The 15,934-nt window shown below is 49.2% G+C and overlaps 1 protein-coding gene across 1 annotated transcript; it reads right to left on the bottom strand.

Moving 5' to 3' along the window:
* Nucleotides 1-10,464: 10,464 nt before the first annotated feature.
* Nucleotides 10,465-12,731, bottom strand: LOC100501702 (Putative WRKY DNA-binding domain superfamily protein). The gene is made up of 3 exons (NM_001362816.1): nt 12,583-12,731; nt 11,697-12,440; nt 10,465-11,571 (listed from the first exon to the last, which is right to left on the bottom strand). Exons 1-3 carry the CDS (start codon nt 12,667-12,669, stop codon nt 10,780-10,782), a joined length of 1,623 nt encoding a protein of 540 aa, NP_001349745.1. The 5' UTR covers nt 12,670-12,731; the 3' UTR covers nt 10,465-10,779.
* Between the last annotated feature and the right edge of the window lie 3,203 nt (nt 12,732-15,934).

A 15,934-nucleotide genomic window follows, 5' to 3' on the forward strand; every position in this document is an offset into this window, starting at 1 on the left:
GCACCAAGAGCGTAATGTTGCTGAAAGCATCATAAGCACATGTTTCGATGTGACTGATAAAACGAAAGATAATATGAAGGCAAGAAAAGACATGGCTGAAATTTGTAAGAGACCGATGCTCGAGTTGAAAGTAAGCGATAAAGGGCATGAGAGTAGGCCGCGAGCTGATTACTGCCTCAAGCCAGATGAAAGGAAAGAAATATTTAAGTGGTTGAAGAATCTGAAATTTCCAGATCGATATGCGGCAAATCTGAAACGGGCAGTCAATCTGAAGACCGGTAAATTGATCGGTTTGAAAAGCCATGACTACCATATTATTATGGAGAGGCTGATGCCCGTGATGTTTCGAGGCTATTTTAAGGATGAGCTTTGGAGCATATTTGCAGAGCTGAGTTACTTCTATAGGGAAGTATGCGCAAAGACGGTATCGAAGAGGTTGATGCAGAAATTTGAGAAAGAAATTCCAATTCTTATTTGTAAATTTGAAAAGGTTTTCCCGCCAGGATTCTTCAATGTGATGCAACATCTAATTGTGCATTTGCCTTGGGAAGCTTTGGTAGGCGGACCAGTGCAATTCAGGTGGATGTATCCTATAGAAAGGGCGTTGAAAAAGCTCAGGGCGTCTGTTCGCAACAAGGCTAGAGTCGAAGGGTGTATTGCGGAGGCTTTTGCCCTTAAGGAGATATCTCAATTCTCAACCAGGTATTTCGCTCGAGCCAACAATGTGTTTGCTCCTTCAGTGCGACTTCATGTCGAAAATGAATCGCCCCAAAGCACCCTTCAAATTTTTGCGAATCCGGGTAAAGCAGTTGGAAAAGGGAGTGTACGTCACATTGAAGGATCAGATTTGAACACGCTAATGCTATATATGTATAGCAATATTGACAGCACACAGGAGGCGTTCGAGTAAGTTTTCCTCATAGTTACTTCCATTTTCTCATCTCATAATTTCTATAGTGTGTAATCTCCATGTTTCTAATATGTCCAGCATGTTTGATGAAGAATGTTGGAAATCTACTAGTAAACCTACGGCCATCCAATTAGAAAATCTTCGACGTGATGGGTTGAAAGGTGGACCAAACTTCGTGCAGTGGTTTCGTAATTATGTTAGTAATTGTCGTTCTCTCATTGTCCATACTTAATCTTTGAATTTTGGACTTCGAAGATATAATGCATATACTAATTCCTTGTATAGGTTTCCAAAAACTCTGTGCACCCGGACTTGCAGCAAATGGCACATACCTCTGTGTCCGTCCGGAACTATACTCGCTATGATGTAAATGGATATCGCTTCCGAACCGCGAAATTGGAGAAGAGTCGACCATTGGCAGCCACCACCAATAGTGGTGTGTTGGCAAGTTCATATGTTGACGATGACAAAGTAGTGGACTATTACGGTGTTCTTCAAAACATTGTAGAGTTGATTTTCGATGGCCCCAAGGAACTTAAAGTCGTGTTTTTCGAGTGCGACTGGTTTGATGCTCATAGTGGGACTCGTGTCGACAAGTATGGTAATGTCGAGGTGAAGCATAGCTCTAGGATTCCGAGCAGTATGAGCGATGTTGTCCTTGCAAATCAGGCAAAACAAGTGTACTACCTGCCATATCCTCACCCAAGCCTTAGGGCTTGGTGGGTTGCAATCAAAGTCAACCCACAAGTCGTCGCTCCAGAGAGTGCTGACTACGTGAGTACGAGCAGGGACAACGATGATGCTGTTTTTCAACCAGAAGCGGCGTCGAATCAAGACATAGCTCACCGATTCCATGTGACCAATGGAGAAGGACTAGAAAATCTCTGTTGCAATTCAAGCGACTTAATTGAAGAACCTAGGTCAAAGCGCAAACGACCTGTCGTCGTTAGAAGATCAGTAAGGATCCAACGAAATCAAGAGCGTATGAATAAACAACGAGCCGAAGAAGCATCATCGGATGCGGATGACTTTTGATTAGTATGTTTCTTTTAGTTAATCAATTAAGCTATGTATTCCAATTTCCACATTATTAATTTTCATATTATTTGTTTCATATACTGTGGTTTGACATTAATTTATCTACAGTTGAACATGTTCAAGCATAGGAGATCGAGGAGGAGTGGGGGCAGCGCGGCCAGCGAGGACAGCTCGGGCAGTGGGCTTTTTCAGGGCACCTCACAGAGCCGACAGAGGCAGCAGCAACTTCTCGACTGTCTAGACGAAGTGCAGGGTGAGGAGGGTGAGCAGGAGACTCCTCAGCAGGATGCTCATGTGCAGGGTGAGGAGGGTGAGCAGGATGAGGAGGGTGAGCAGGATGAGGAGGTTGACCCTATGGGGGCAGGCAGCGCGGGCGATGCGTCAGATGGTTCTACATCCTTCAGGTATTATTATGCATATTAGTTTAATTGATATTAGTTTTAAATCATTTCATCATATTTAATTTACTTGTATACTTAGGTATAAGAAGAGCAATGCGCTTGGTCCGAGGCCTGCTGAGAGGAGGCTCATCCGGCCGCATGGAGAATGGTGGGGCTTATTTCTGTTGTGTTAATTTTTTAATATGAACGTGATTGCACTGGTTTACTTGTTTTATTAATGTTTGTAGGTCATGGGAAGACTTGACTTGGGACGGTACAGGCAGACGTCCCAAGGTGAACGCGGTGTTGGGTAGCCTCTGTCGCTTCTACTACCCTGGCATGGTGGAGCTCAATGGCGAGAGGTTCGCGGCTATGCAGTGGGCCGACTGGGGTCTGAAGGACTATGTCCAGCCAGGGGAAAGCAGTAGCGGAGGGGGAAGTTCAGAACAAAAACCAAGGACTTGTCAGGTGGCTGTGTGGGACGAGTTCTGGGTGAGTTTACTTTCGTATATAAGCAATTCACTGCATTATTGCTTCTCCTAATCTTACTTTAACTTAACTTCTCCATTGATATGTAGGGGAGGTTCCAATTGCCGGATGACATCGAGGCGGATCAGGCTCAGTGGGCACGTGTGAAGAGACACTTTCGGAAGTGCGCTGATAAGGTCATCAAGGATGCCATGTACAATGCTCGCATCGCGGCCGTCAACTACTACTACAAGAAGATAAAGGGGCAGAAAATGAGCAAAGCATTAGGGGCCAATGAGATCTACCTCACAGAGGAGCAGTACCTGGAGAGCGTTGTGGATTGGCTGGCGAAGGACATGGAAGCCTGGAGGTGGTTGGCAAAGAGATGGGCGTCGCCTGAGTGGATTGCAGAGTCCAACAAGCACCGTGTCAACCGTGGCACTGAAGGACCGGGGCATAGGTACGGCGCCGATGGACACCTTGGTACCGCACGCCGCATGGTAAGTATATAAATCAAACTTGTATGTTACATCTATGAAAATTCTATGGTTTAACTCTTCTTTTTCATGCAGGAAGCTGAAAGTGGAGTTGCTCCAAGTTTTATGGAGGTTTACGTGCGTGGTCACCGTGGCCCTGATCCGGCTAACCCTGATGTGCTATGCAGCGAGGCGGCAAGGGAGAAAATGGTAAACAAGTTTGTATTTACGAATTAAATTGCATATTTTGTGTCTAACTCCAACTCTAACTTTCTTTGCAGAATGCATATGGGGAGGAAATGACTCAACGCCATGGGCCTGACTTCGACTGGATGCATTCAGACTTAGATGTCTCGGCGTTGTACCACAGTGGTGGGGGTAGAAAGCATGGCAGGTGAGGTGTTTGTGTTTGATTCGACGATTTCATTAACAAGAATGTGTCCACTTAATGGCTCAACTATGTGTATCATGCAGGTTTGCCTTTGGCACCGGCGTTGTGGATTATAACAGGACAATAGGTCAAGGGAAGGCATCGTCTTCGGGAGGGAGTTCTCGCTCCTCCAGGTCTGCTCGAGAGGCTCAGCTGGAGGAGGAGACTCGGGCAGCACAGGAGCAGGCTCGAGCAGCACAGGAGCAGGCTCGAGCAGCGCAGGAGCAGGTTGGGCAGCTGACGCAATATATGGCTTCTTATTTTCAGGTAATTCGTCTATCTCATCACGTGTCGTCATTGAATTCAAAGTATAATGTTGCGATTCTAACGTTGCATCCATTTGCAGGAAATGACTACTAGACTCGGCCCTGATATGAACTTGCCCGCTTTTCGCCCTCCCCAGGTAACACTATCTGAACACTTCAATTCCATAGCAACTCTTTTTTATTATAAAAAATGGCTCGCAGGCACAAGGATGGGGACAGTGGCCAGGACAAGCTCCAGCGTCGCAGCCACCCGGGACCGGTGTTGGGTGGACGCAGGCACCTCCAGGCACTTGGACGCCTCCACCACCCCAAGGATCGCAGCCAGTCCGGGGATGGGTGCCACCGGTCTTCCAGCCACCGGCGGGCTCTCAGCCATTTCAAGCGTGGATGGCACCGCCACCGACGGGGTGGGTGCCACCACCTCTGGGGTGGCCAGCACAACAGTACCCGTGGATGCATGCAGGATCACAGGTGACGTTCCATGTTTAATTTTATGCAAATCGTGACCAAACATTAGGGATAGCAATACACAACCTTATTTGAATGCTTGATGAATTGCAGGGTTCAGTGTCAAATGCTCAGGGATCGGAGGGTGCTGCCAACGTCCAAGGCTTCCATGGTTCTGGAGGGAGTGGCCACCTTCCTGGTGGCGGAGGAGGGAGTGGCCAAAACTCCCACAGCCCGCAGGAGTGAGTTTGATTATAGACTATGTATGGACTATGTATACACTTTATTATAGATGTGATTATGGTATTGAAACTGTATGAACTGTATGAACTATGTATGGACTATGTTTGAAACAATTATGGTATTGCTTGTGAATATGGTTTGTGAAATCTGTATTGCTTGTGAAATCTGTATATGTCATTGTGGATTATATGTATTTTGCTGTGAATTAAAAGGTGCAGAAAAATCTGTTTTGGGGGGGGTATCATTAATTTTCGTCGGCCTGTTCGGAGGCCGACGAAAATAAAACAGCTATTTTCGTCGGCCAAAGAGGCCCACGAAAATAGCTTGTATTTTCGTCGGCCAAAGGGGCCCACGTAAATAGCTGCTGTATTTTCGTCGGCCTTGGACAAACCGACGAAAATATGTTATTTTCGTCGGTGCCGATGAAAATAGTTGCTTATTTTCGTCTAACATATTTTCGGCGGCTATTTTCGTCGGTATGCCGACGAAAATAATCTATTTTCGTCGGTTTAAGCTTATTTTCGTGGGTTTTTGGCCCATGAAAATTTAGGCGTTTCCTGTAGTGCCCACGGCCCAGCCCACCCCCCGCCGTCCCATACTCCCATTTACGGCCTCTCCCTCTCGCCAGTCCCATACTCCCATTTACGCAGTCGCCCTCGCCTCGCTCGCTTGCTCTCGACGACTCCGCGGCTCCGCCCGAACCCTAATCTCCTCTCTCCTCTCGGATCTGCGGTTCGCCGCCGTCCGCCGGTGTCTCTTGTGCTTGGAATTAGTTGCACGTCGGTCGCCCGCGCCGTGCTTGGACATCTATACTTCCTCTCTGTCCTTACCTTCCTCTCCCGGTCCTCTCCCTAACCCTAATCCCCTCCGGTGTTCCTCGCTCCACGGATCTCGGCCATCGTCCGTCGTCTCCGGTGCTCCGACTGCACAAGGTGAGTCCCTCGGGCCCTACTCCTTTCCCTATTCTATGATTCTATCGGTGTGTTCTTCGGGCAATACTCCTAACCCTAATTCTTCCGGTGTGTTCCTCAATGTAGGTATCGGTTAAATCGGGTGTCGTGCAGTCGTTGAGGAGTCGGAGACGGGTGTCGAGAGCCGAGAGCCGAGAGTCGGAGACCGGTGTGTTCCTCGTGCTCGTTGTCGAGGTCAAGGTCTCAATACTATGGATCTTGACCCGGCTGCAGAGGATGAGGAGGCGGAGCGACAACTTGAGGACCACAATGAGGCGATGGATGCTAGACAAGCCTTATTGGGTGTTGGTGTCACTCATTTAGATCCGGTCGACCTCGAGGATTTCGTTGCCTCTAGAACAGGCACTGCTACGGACTCCACGAGCCCACCAGCATCTACCACTGCCTCTGCTGGTGGCGGCTCAAGGAAGAGATCCAAAGTTTGGAACAATTTCGACGAGTTAACCAATCTGGTAAATGGTAAGCGTGTAAGGTACGCTGCTCGATGCAAGTTCTGTCATGAGACATTAAGTGCTAGATCCTCTTCTGGTACTGGTCATTTGCTTAGACACAATTGTAGTGCTAAGAAGGCACATGATCGATCTGGCCAAACCCAAACTGTGCTTAAGTACAACCCTGATGGTTCTTTGCAGCGTTGGGAGTACTGTCCTTCTGTTGCAAGGAATGAACTTTGTCGTTTGATAGCTAGAGATGATCTACCTCTATGGCATGGCTCCACTGATGCATTTCAAGAATACATCACTCGTGCACATAACCCTAGATTTGTGCATGTTTCTAGGCAAACCACTGCTAGGGACATGATTAAGTTATATAATGAGCATAAGGTAAACTTAATTGGTACTTTGAAAACTGATGTTACATCTGTTTGTCTAACCTCTGATATTTGGGCTGGCAAGGCTAAGGAAGACTATTTAAGTGTAGTTGCTCATTTTGTGAATTCTCACTGGGAAATAGAAAAAAGGTTGCTTGGTCTAAGGTTAATTGATGGTAAACATAGTGGTGTTAGTATTGCTAATCTGGTTGCTACTGTGATAGATGATTATGCTTTAACTGATAAAGTATTTGCAATCACCTTAGATAATGCTTCATCAAACAATACTGCCATGAAATATCTCAGACCTTTCTTGTCTGGTTACCTTGGTGTGCCTGCTCCTGTTGTGACTGATGATGATGATGATTCTTTTACACCTACTGATGATGACTTGTGCACTATGTTCTTGCATCAAAGATGTTCCTGTCATGTTATTAATTTAATTGTTAAAGCTGGTCTTCAACATTTGAAAGCTTATATTGATGACTTTAGAACTGCTGTAACCTTTTTAAATGCTTCAAATCAACGAATAGCTGCATATAAAAGCTATTGTATGAGTATGGCTATTCGTCCTCGTAAGTTTGGTGTTGACATGGATGTTAGATGGAATTCTACATACTTAATGCTTAAACACCTAGTACCATACAAGTCCAGCTTTTCTGTTTTTATCAAAACTCAGTATCCTTTGCATTCTGATGGTACTCCTTTACTCACTGATGATCATTGGACAATTGCTGAAAAAGTTATTTCTTTCCTAGAATTATTTTATGAATCCACTGTTGCATTGTCTGGTGTGTACTACCCTACTGCTACTTTGATGCTGCACCATATTCTGAGGATAGCCAGACATCTAAATTCATTTGAAAATGATAGACTTCTTAGGGCTGCTGTTGTTCCTATGAAAGATAAATTTTTGAAATATTGGAGGGATATTCCTATTCTATATGCTGTTGCATTTATTTTAGACCCAAGGGCTAAGATGAGGGGTTTTAACAAACTCCTTGTCAGGTTAGCTAGCTTAACTGGTACAAATTATTCTAATGTTCCAATTGAAGTTAGATCTAAACTATCCAAGATATTTCAGTTGTATGAAGCTAAATTTGGTGACACACGCCTGCGTGCTAATCAACACCCAACATCTCTTGGTTCTGGTAAGAAAAAAATGGCATGGGATGACATCTATGGTGATGATGACTATGATGGTGAGTTTTCTGTGGGAAGGAGACCAGGTTCTAGTTCTATCTCTACTGCTGCATCCACTTCTGAGCTGGCATCTTACTTAGATAGTGATACTATAACTGAGTTTGATGAGGACTTCAATGTCCTATCTTGGTGGCATCAGCATAAGCTCACTTATCCTATTCTTGCTCTACTTGCTAAAGATGTTTTGACAGTCCCAGCTTCTACTATATCTTCAGAGTCTACCTTTAGTCTTGCTGGCAGGGTGATTGAAGAGCGTCGACGTCGCCTGGCTCCAGATATGGTCGAGGTTTTGTCTTGCATAAAAGACTGGGAGCTTGCTGATGCTCACCTGCAGCATACTGTGGAAGAAGAGACACGAGAACTTGAAGCTGAACATGAGAACTTGTACCTTGATGATCCAGAAGAACACAACCAGTAGTTGGTGGTGGACAGTGGACTGGTGGAGTGGTGGTTGGCTAGCTTAGTTGTTTGCCTGATGCATGATGGCTTATTCTTGTAATGAACATGAACTCATGGACTGTACTGTATGAACTTATGCCTTAGGGCTTAGGAGCTGTGGCTGTACTCTTTTTCCCTTCTTAGGCTTTTTTTCTCACGAGGTGTGAGTTTTTACTTAAGAAGGTTTTTAATGAGGCAGCCATTGCACACAACTCCATAATTATCTGTTTCCATATTATATGTGTGCTTGTGTTTTCATATTAGTTGGTTGCCTGATGCCTGATTTTAGAATTTTAGTATTTTAGATTTTTTATAATTCTGTGATTTTTCGGGCCAGTGGAGGGCACGGCCCGGAATGGCCCAGAGGCTTTCGGGCCAGCCCGGCACGTTTTGGGCCTCTCTGGGCCGTGCTTGGACACATGTCCTGGCACGTGACCCGAACCGGCACGGCCCGAGGCAACAGCGTGCCGGGCCAGGCACGACCCTGTTCGTGCCGTGCCTAACCGGGCTCGTGCCGGGTCCGTGCCGGGCGGCCCGGATGGACATCTATACTCCGGAGACACATTAGAAACCGAACAATTTTGGTTGCAAGGGCCAACCCCATTTTTGCAGATTGTCTGAAGTTAATATTTTGTTATGCAACAATGCCCAAGCAAAGAAACGATATTTTGGTTCAGTTTTGGCTTTCCAAATGGAATTGATGTGGATTTTATAGAAGTTCGTTGTGAACTGAATTGATGTGGATTTCTATTTTTTTATGGGAGATTTCTATCTTTGCATTGGCTCAGACCAAGGAAAAAGAACTTGCATTGGTGGTTCAGGTCAGAGTTTTGAACTGCTGTCATCTCTGACCAAAGTTGCCATTACTGTGGTTTAATTCCTCGAATTCAAAACAGTATATCTCAGGGATCGTACAAGCAAAAAAAAACTCTTGTACTACTCGATCAAAGAGCGTTTGAACACAGATCAGGTCTGACAGCCCATGAGCCCAACGACGAGCGTGACGAGATGAAACTTAGCATGTCGAGCATCGAAAGATAGCTCGCTCGGTCCGACTGAATGCAAGGCTGAAGGCAAGACAGCGTTTGAGGCGCGATCAACTAACCAGCCGCGCAGTATGATCTCGTCACACGCCACGAAGAACACCGCTAAAAACTCTCTTCGCAGTGATTGGCTCATCCATTCCTCGGAGAATCTGAAGCGTCGTCTGTATACTGTACTGGCGATCGGTCTGAAAACGCTGTTTTCAGAAGCAGAGAAGCTGAAGGAATGGACTGGAGACAGAAACCTAGTACGAGTGTTTTCAGAAACTGGAGAAGACATGGACAGAGCCCTGCTCCAGAACCAGAAGCTGGAGAAATGGACAGCACTCAGCGCACGTACGCTACTAACCGAGACTCAGCTCCAGGAGTCGAGAGGTAGGAGCGCGCGTGCATCAGGTCTCCCTCCGCGCCGGTATATATATATATATTTAGGCCCTGTTTGGAAGAGCTTTACTTCAAGAATTTCAATTTCGTTCGAACTTCTTCAACCCAAACAGGTCCAGCTCCACGAGCTTTAGTTTTAAAAAAAATGGAAACTAGAGGCCCGTTTCATGAAATTCATGAAGCTCCTTAGAGGGTGCTTCAAAAACACTGTTTTTATATCTCTTCATGAAGCTGTACGAAAATTACCCACCATGCCACTGGTTACGCAACATAAACTTCCGTTCTCTCTGGCGACAACCCACTAATCATCAAGGGTAATCAAGAAAACTCACACAAATCAATTGTACTATAGAAGTTGGAGTCCATATACAAACCAAACGCTCCTAGAACTCACCTTAACAATTTGCTGGAGCTGTTTTATAGTGAAACTGGAAAACCAAAGCTGAAGTTTTTGAAGCAAAGCTCTCTCAAACAGCCCTTAGTCAACTTTTGATTGGTTCGCCGCGCGCCCGTCATCTCTGGCTGGCTAATCTCCAACTAATGCGGCAGTTGTTTGACCTGGTTCAGATCGGCGTCCAAAGTCTTGATTCTGGCATCATTTGGTATTTTTTTTTAATTAACAGATGTCTCCATCGACTGTAGACTGTAGTGTATATGGTTTTGTTTGTCCATCTGCTGGTCTCTCGCGCTCGTTGAGTGGTGTGTAGTGTAGCTCGCTCGAACAGAAGGCTGTTGTTGAAGAAATCAAATGTCGTCCCGTGATCTGTCATGTCAAAACCGCCCTTGGGATCTTGAACATATCAAATTAATTCCCCCCTGATCTGTCATCATCTCATGTCATTTGTTTCGTTTGGAAGTTTGCGATGGAAAGGATAAAAGTCTAGGGCCGGGTTAAATTTGGATCCCATCAAATTTTAGCTTGAACAAATTTTAGCTTGAACAAGTGAACAACAACCTGACCAAAACTTTCTTCCATTCTACCCATGGTGTTGCAAACGTACGTACAGTTTTTGACGTGACTCGCCCTGTGCTATGTACATGGATCGATCGAACTGATGATCCCTGTTACATTGATATATTATGATCACCAGCTATTCCCCCCCAGCAGCCAATTGCTAACACTTCCAGAAACTACGTACCCCAATGAACGAAAAAGGTAAAAGTGATCACGATACCACTTATTAATTACACATGAACCACTAAACCATGCATGCAGCATGGGCTCAAAAACGCGATCTGCCGGCCCTTGCCAATCGGTCTTCTTCCCCGGATCACTTGTGGGCAGCAGCGGCTCCGCCGCGGCCCATGACGGACGTGATCGCCGCGGCCAGCGCGGACTGGAAGCTCGGATCGGACGTGATGGCCTTCGCGAGCGTGTCCGTGACGGCGGGCGCCACGGCGCCATGGCCGCCGCCGCCTCCAAGGCCCAGGCTGCTGGCTCTCTGCAGGTACGATTGGGCGTACATCTGCTCCGGCCTCGATGGCGCGCTCAGGTTTCCGCCGAACAGCTGGTGGTGCCCGAGCGCCGGCGAGCTCTTGGCGTAGTAGGAGGACGGGTGGGCGCCGGCGCTGGCGCCGCCGTACGCCAGGTACCCGCTGCTCCACGCCGCCGGGACCGCCTTGGACTCGAACCCGTAGGGCGAGGAGTGCATGAGGGTGTGCGGCGCGGTCGCGGGGGAGGTGAGGTCGAGAGTGATGGTGGGGCAGGACGCGGCGGTGGAGACCATGGTGGTGGGGCCGAACAGCCCGGCGGCGGCGGCCGCCAGCGGGTGGTGGTGGCCGTGGACGAGCGAGGCCGAGGCGGCGGAGCTGGTGGAGCCCGAGGTGAGCATGGCCGCCGCCGCGGAGGTCGTGGACGCCATGGCCGTCGCTGCCGGCGGGAGCGGGTGGTTGTGCGCGCCCTCGTACGTGGTGATCAGGATCGACGTGTCCTCCGCGCACCGCTGCACCTGCTTCCTCACCGGGCACTGCGGCGCCACCGTGCAGCGGTAGTAGGCGCGCGGGCACGGGTTCCCCTTGGAGATCTTCTGCCCGTACTTCCGCCATTGACAGCCATCGGGCATCTGATTGATGGCCACCGAAACCAAAAAAAAAAAAAAAGATTTTTAGGTCAGGAATAACCTAACACTGTGTGCCACTGTGGACAATTTTCTCAAGTTTCATAAGCCTAGGTATTATTGTCACGTACCGTGGGTGTATCGCATTTGACTCTGACGGAAACCCTAGCCTTCTTGGCCTGCTGCTGCACCTCGTCGTCAGCTGATCCGTCGCCGGCACCGGCGCTCGGGCTCTTACGAGCGGTGCCCGCGGCGGCCAGGTCAGCAGGCTTGGCGTTGTCGTTGTAGTCGGCGCTGCCGCTGCTGTCGGAGCTCAAGTTCCGGACGGACGCGTGGCTGGCCTTGTCGTCGTCCGTGGCCACCGTCGACGCCGGCAGCCCGCTACCGCGCCCGAAGCCGAGCCCGAGGGAGAGCCGGTGGCCTTCGTCGTCGGCGCCGGCGGTGGTCATCTCATCAGCGGTGCCAGACGAGGACGCCGACCTCTCGTGGCCCTTGCGGCGTGGTGCGCCGCCACCGCTATTCGCCCTCGTGCCGAGGCTCAGAGAGACGAGGTCGTCGGGGTCGTCGGTGCCGGTGGTGGCGGGAGGCGGAGGCGCGGGAGCCGGCGCCACGGGGAGCTTCTCCGCTTTGGCTGCAGATGCTTGCTCGTGCACCTTGACGACGTCGAGGAAGTGCATCTGCAGGGACTGGTACTGGCTGACGATGCGGGACAGCGTCGACTTGAGGCGCTCGTTCTCCTCCCGCACCTCGCCCATCTCCGCTCTGGCCGCCTCCAGCCTGCGTTGTTCTTGTTCCTCCCGCTTCTTGCCGGCCGCATCTCTTTGCGTCGATGATGGAAAGCTTTCGAAGACTATCGGAAGAGCGGTTCCTACCATCTGCATCCATAAATAGAGGACGTCGTCCGTGCTCAGATCTCTCTAGTTTCCCTTTGCGCTGAAGAACTAATTAGACGAAACCAAAAAAGAAGAACGAAAGAAAAAGGACACGGAACATGCACGTGTGTGAATTCGATCATACCGACGCGGCGATCTCTGGCTTGGCGTCGGGCCGGTTCTCCTCCTTCATCACCTGCGGCGGCGGCCCTTCGACGACGGCGACCTCCATATGGCAACGGCGGCAACCCCCTACCCCTTCCCGAGCTTTCGGCAAGCAATGCCCTTGTCCTGGCCGGGGCGTAGTCGTAGTACCTCTCGATCTACCCCCCAGTTCGTCCTTATAAAGAAGGAAAACGAGAGGGCCGGGCCTAGACCAACAAGCTAGCTAGCCTGCAGTTTCTGACTCGCATGGGATAAACAAATGGTGGATGCTTCAACGAATCCCAGTGGCCGAGCCTATCACGGTTCAGTCGTCGTCGTCCTCGTCCTCTCGACTCTCGTCCATACGGTATTACGGCTGGACCGGGCGTGGGCGCATGGCGCATCAGAAAATGTCAACTGGCTTAGCTGGCCCACGCCACGCCGCACCGCCGGGCCCCGCGCGCGCAATAGAATAGACGACGCTCGTCGTCCCCCGTCGACGTCCTCGCCGTACGTCGTCGCTGCGGTCTCCCAACGTGTCCTCTGCGTGTCGTCGCAGCCGCCGCGTTACGCTGGTCCACGCGCGCGGCGCGCACAATCAAGGGGCGATCGAGGTGCTCCTACCTATACCTACCTAGCTGCTCCGGTGACGCCTACCGAGACGCTCGGGCCATGGCCATGGATCCGGCGGTTAGCCGCTGCTGCCCGCCGCGCTAGCTTGATCGGAGCTGACAAAAGGACGCATGCGTTCATACATGTTGGCTCCCGGCGGCCGGCGTACGAACGCATCAGGAACCCCGGCGGCCGGCCCGTACGGGCGTCCAGCGATTGTTTAGGGCGTGCTGTTGACTTTCGTACGGCCGGCGCGGCGCTACCGTACCTCTGCCAGCAAGCAAGTTGAAGAAGAACGAAGAAGCAACCGATCGAGATATTGAGGAATCACTAGTACAGATAAGCTCTATACTGACGGTCCTAAACATATTTACAGTGACGTTTTTCGTAACCGCCAGTGCTAGAGGTCAGTAGAAATCACCATTTTTACAGGCGGGTAACTGAAGACCGCCAGTGAAAATCGATTTTCACTGGCGGTCGACGTAATAAAACCGCCAGTGCAAATCGTCTCCGTCGAAGTCGCAAGTCGCGGCATTTTTCGCGCGCTACGCGGTTGTGAGGAATCGAACCGTAGACCTCACCCTCGCGCGTACCCTCCACTACCACTCCGTCTATGACATGACTTGTGTCTAGTTTGTAGTTGTTTTATCCACATATTACAACCATTTGAGTGTAAATTGCTTATTTGAGACCCTAAACGAATTCAAATAAAAAAGTTGTCAACTACAAAGATAAATAACTTTTGAAGTTCTACAACTTTTATTTTGACACTTTTTTCATCCGAGGTAGTTTGCAAAATTTGAATTTTAAATTTGCCATACTTAGATTCAATTTTTGAGAACCGAAATGAGTTCAAATAAAAAAGTTGTCAACTACAAAGTTTCATAACTTTTAGAGATCTACAACTTTTATTTTAGTGGTTTTATCATACGAGGTCGTTTGAAAAACTCGAAAAATTAAGGATAAAAATGATTTCTAGTGGCGGTTCCTTAAGAAAACCGCCACTAGAAATCGTATTTCTACTGGCGGTTCCTTAAGAAAACCGCCACTACAAATCATGGATTTCTACTGGCGGTTTTCTTAAGGAACCGCCACTAGAAATACGATTTCTAGTGGCGGTTTTCTTAAGGAACCGCCACTAGAAATAGCACAGTCGGTGGATAACCGGATCCGTCTGTAAAAATATATGGGTGCCGCAGGCTTTGAGCCTTTTTGTACTAGTGAATTGTTCAGCCGTCGAAGAAAAAACTAAACGACGCGCGGACGGGCACAGCGAATTTCCTCTACCGTTGGCGGCTGGCGGGGCGCTGAGGCGGATGCTTGCTTTGCTTCTTCCTTTCTCTCTTCACACATTTTAACAGGTCAATGCAAGCGCCGAAAACTCTGCAGCTCGACGAACCTGCTGCTGGATGGTCGAGCAAGCAAGTAATCCATCGACCGTTTACCTTTTCTATTTATCCACCGTGGACGTGGAGTATCTTCGTTGGGTTACAAAGGTCAAGGACACCGTACCTAGCTACACACCACACAACACCACACCACACCGGAACCGTCGTCCAAGCGCTGCAGTTGAGCTGACTCCTTAAAAAGCTAGAAAACTGTTTGGAACCCGAGAGCTAATAGTTTGTCAGCTAATAAAAGCAATGCGGACTTTTCAAGTGTTTAATTTGTCTAGAGCCTCTTGGAGAGGCTACGTACCATTCATACACAAGCAGCTGGTGTGTTCTGCACGCAACCAATCATCGTCTCCGCTTGAGCATGGCTACACAAGAAACTTTAATTTTGATCGCGGTCCATTAGCATCCCTAATGGCAGCCAATAACCAGGTCATGCATGAGCTACGTACTCGCGTGTGAACAGTGGAGTACATGGCAGTACAGCCGCGTCGACGACGATGACGAGCCCGGCCAGTCACAGGACAGGCCACACCGTCGGCGTCAGCCCACGCGCGTACCGTACGTGTATATATATCGCCATGTGCCGAATTTCAGAGGAGAAACGCGTCACAGCATGCAGCATGTGCGTGTGGTGTGACCAGTCGAGAGTTCGCGCGCATTTGATTGGCTGCCAGAAATAGAACAGCAGAAAGATAGGATCCCGTCCCGTCCCTCGTGCCCGTGCATGCATGCGAAAACCGAGCTGCGATGCGAGCGCGAGTGCGCGACGCACGCGCCTGCTGCCTTCCTGCTGATTCCATCCAACAACTGGCAGGCGCAGGCGAAGGCGACCGCGACCCTCCCATCCATCCAGTCGGTTGCCATCCACGCGCGACGGCTGCATAGCTTTAAGCGTGAAGCAAAATAAATAAATAAAAATTCAAAACGGATTTTGATTCCATCTCACTGGCAATGGCAAGTCGTCGTCGCAGCGCGAGGTTTTCGTTGAGATTCCAGCGAAGGCCCGTTGAAGGGGAGGGGGCGCTGACCTCACTCCTCGCCACGCGATGAGATCGTCCACCAAGCTGTCCGCGAACGTGTTCGCATGTGGGGGCCCAACGCCGACGGCGAGGACACAAGCGATAGGGAGCCGGTGAGGCCGCGCGCGCGGTACATCTGAATCAACCCTTTTTTAAAAAAAAACCATGACGGCGGCAGTTCTATCTCTTGCTAATTGAGGATAAATAAAATTGGCCTGTATGAAAAAAAAAACTCAAGCCAAAACCATTGTGTTGAAATTCGACTCCACCAGAGATGATCATATGACAAAAAAAGCTCCATACTCACTAGCCGAGTCGAGCCTGG

Source organism: Zea mays, chromosome 8 (genome assembly GCF_902167145.1).
Source record: "Zea mays cultivar B73 chromosome 8, Zm-B73-REFERENCE-NAM-5.0, whole genome shotgun sequence".
NCBI classification, from domain to species: Eukaryota; Viridiplantae; Streptophyta; class Magnoliopsida; order Poales; family Poaceae; genus Zea; species Zea mays.

Excerpts from the sequence above, each read along its gene's own strand:
- LOC100501702 (NM_001362816.1), bottom strand. The coding sequence starts at position 12,669 with ATGGAGGTCGCCGTCGTCGAAGGGCCGCCGCCGCAGGTGATGAAGGAG. Across the intron at positions 12,441-12,582 it reads AGCCAGAGATCGCCGCGTCG|ATGGTAGGAACCGCTCTTCC; the intron begins GTATGATCGAAT and ends TTATGGATGCAG. Across the intron at positions 11,572-11,696 it reads TCAAATGCGATACACCCACG|ATGCCCGATGGCTGTCAATG; the intron begins GTACGTGACAAT and ends GCCATCAATCAG.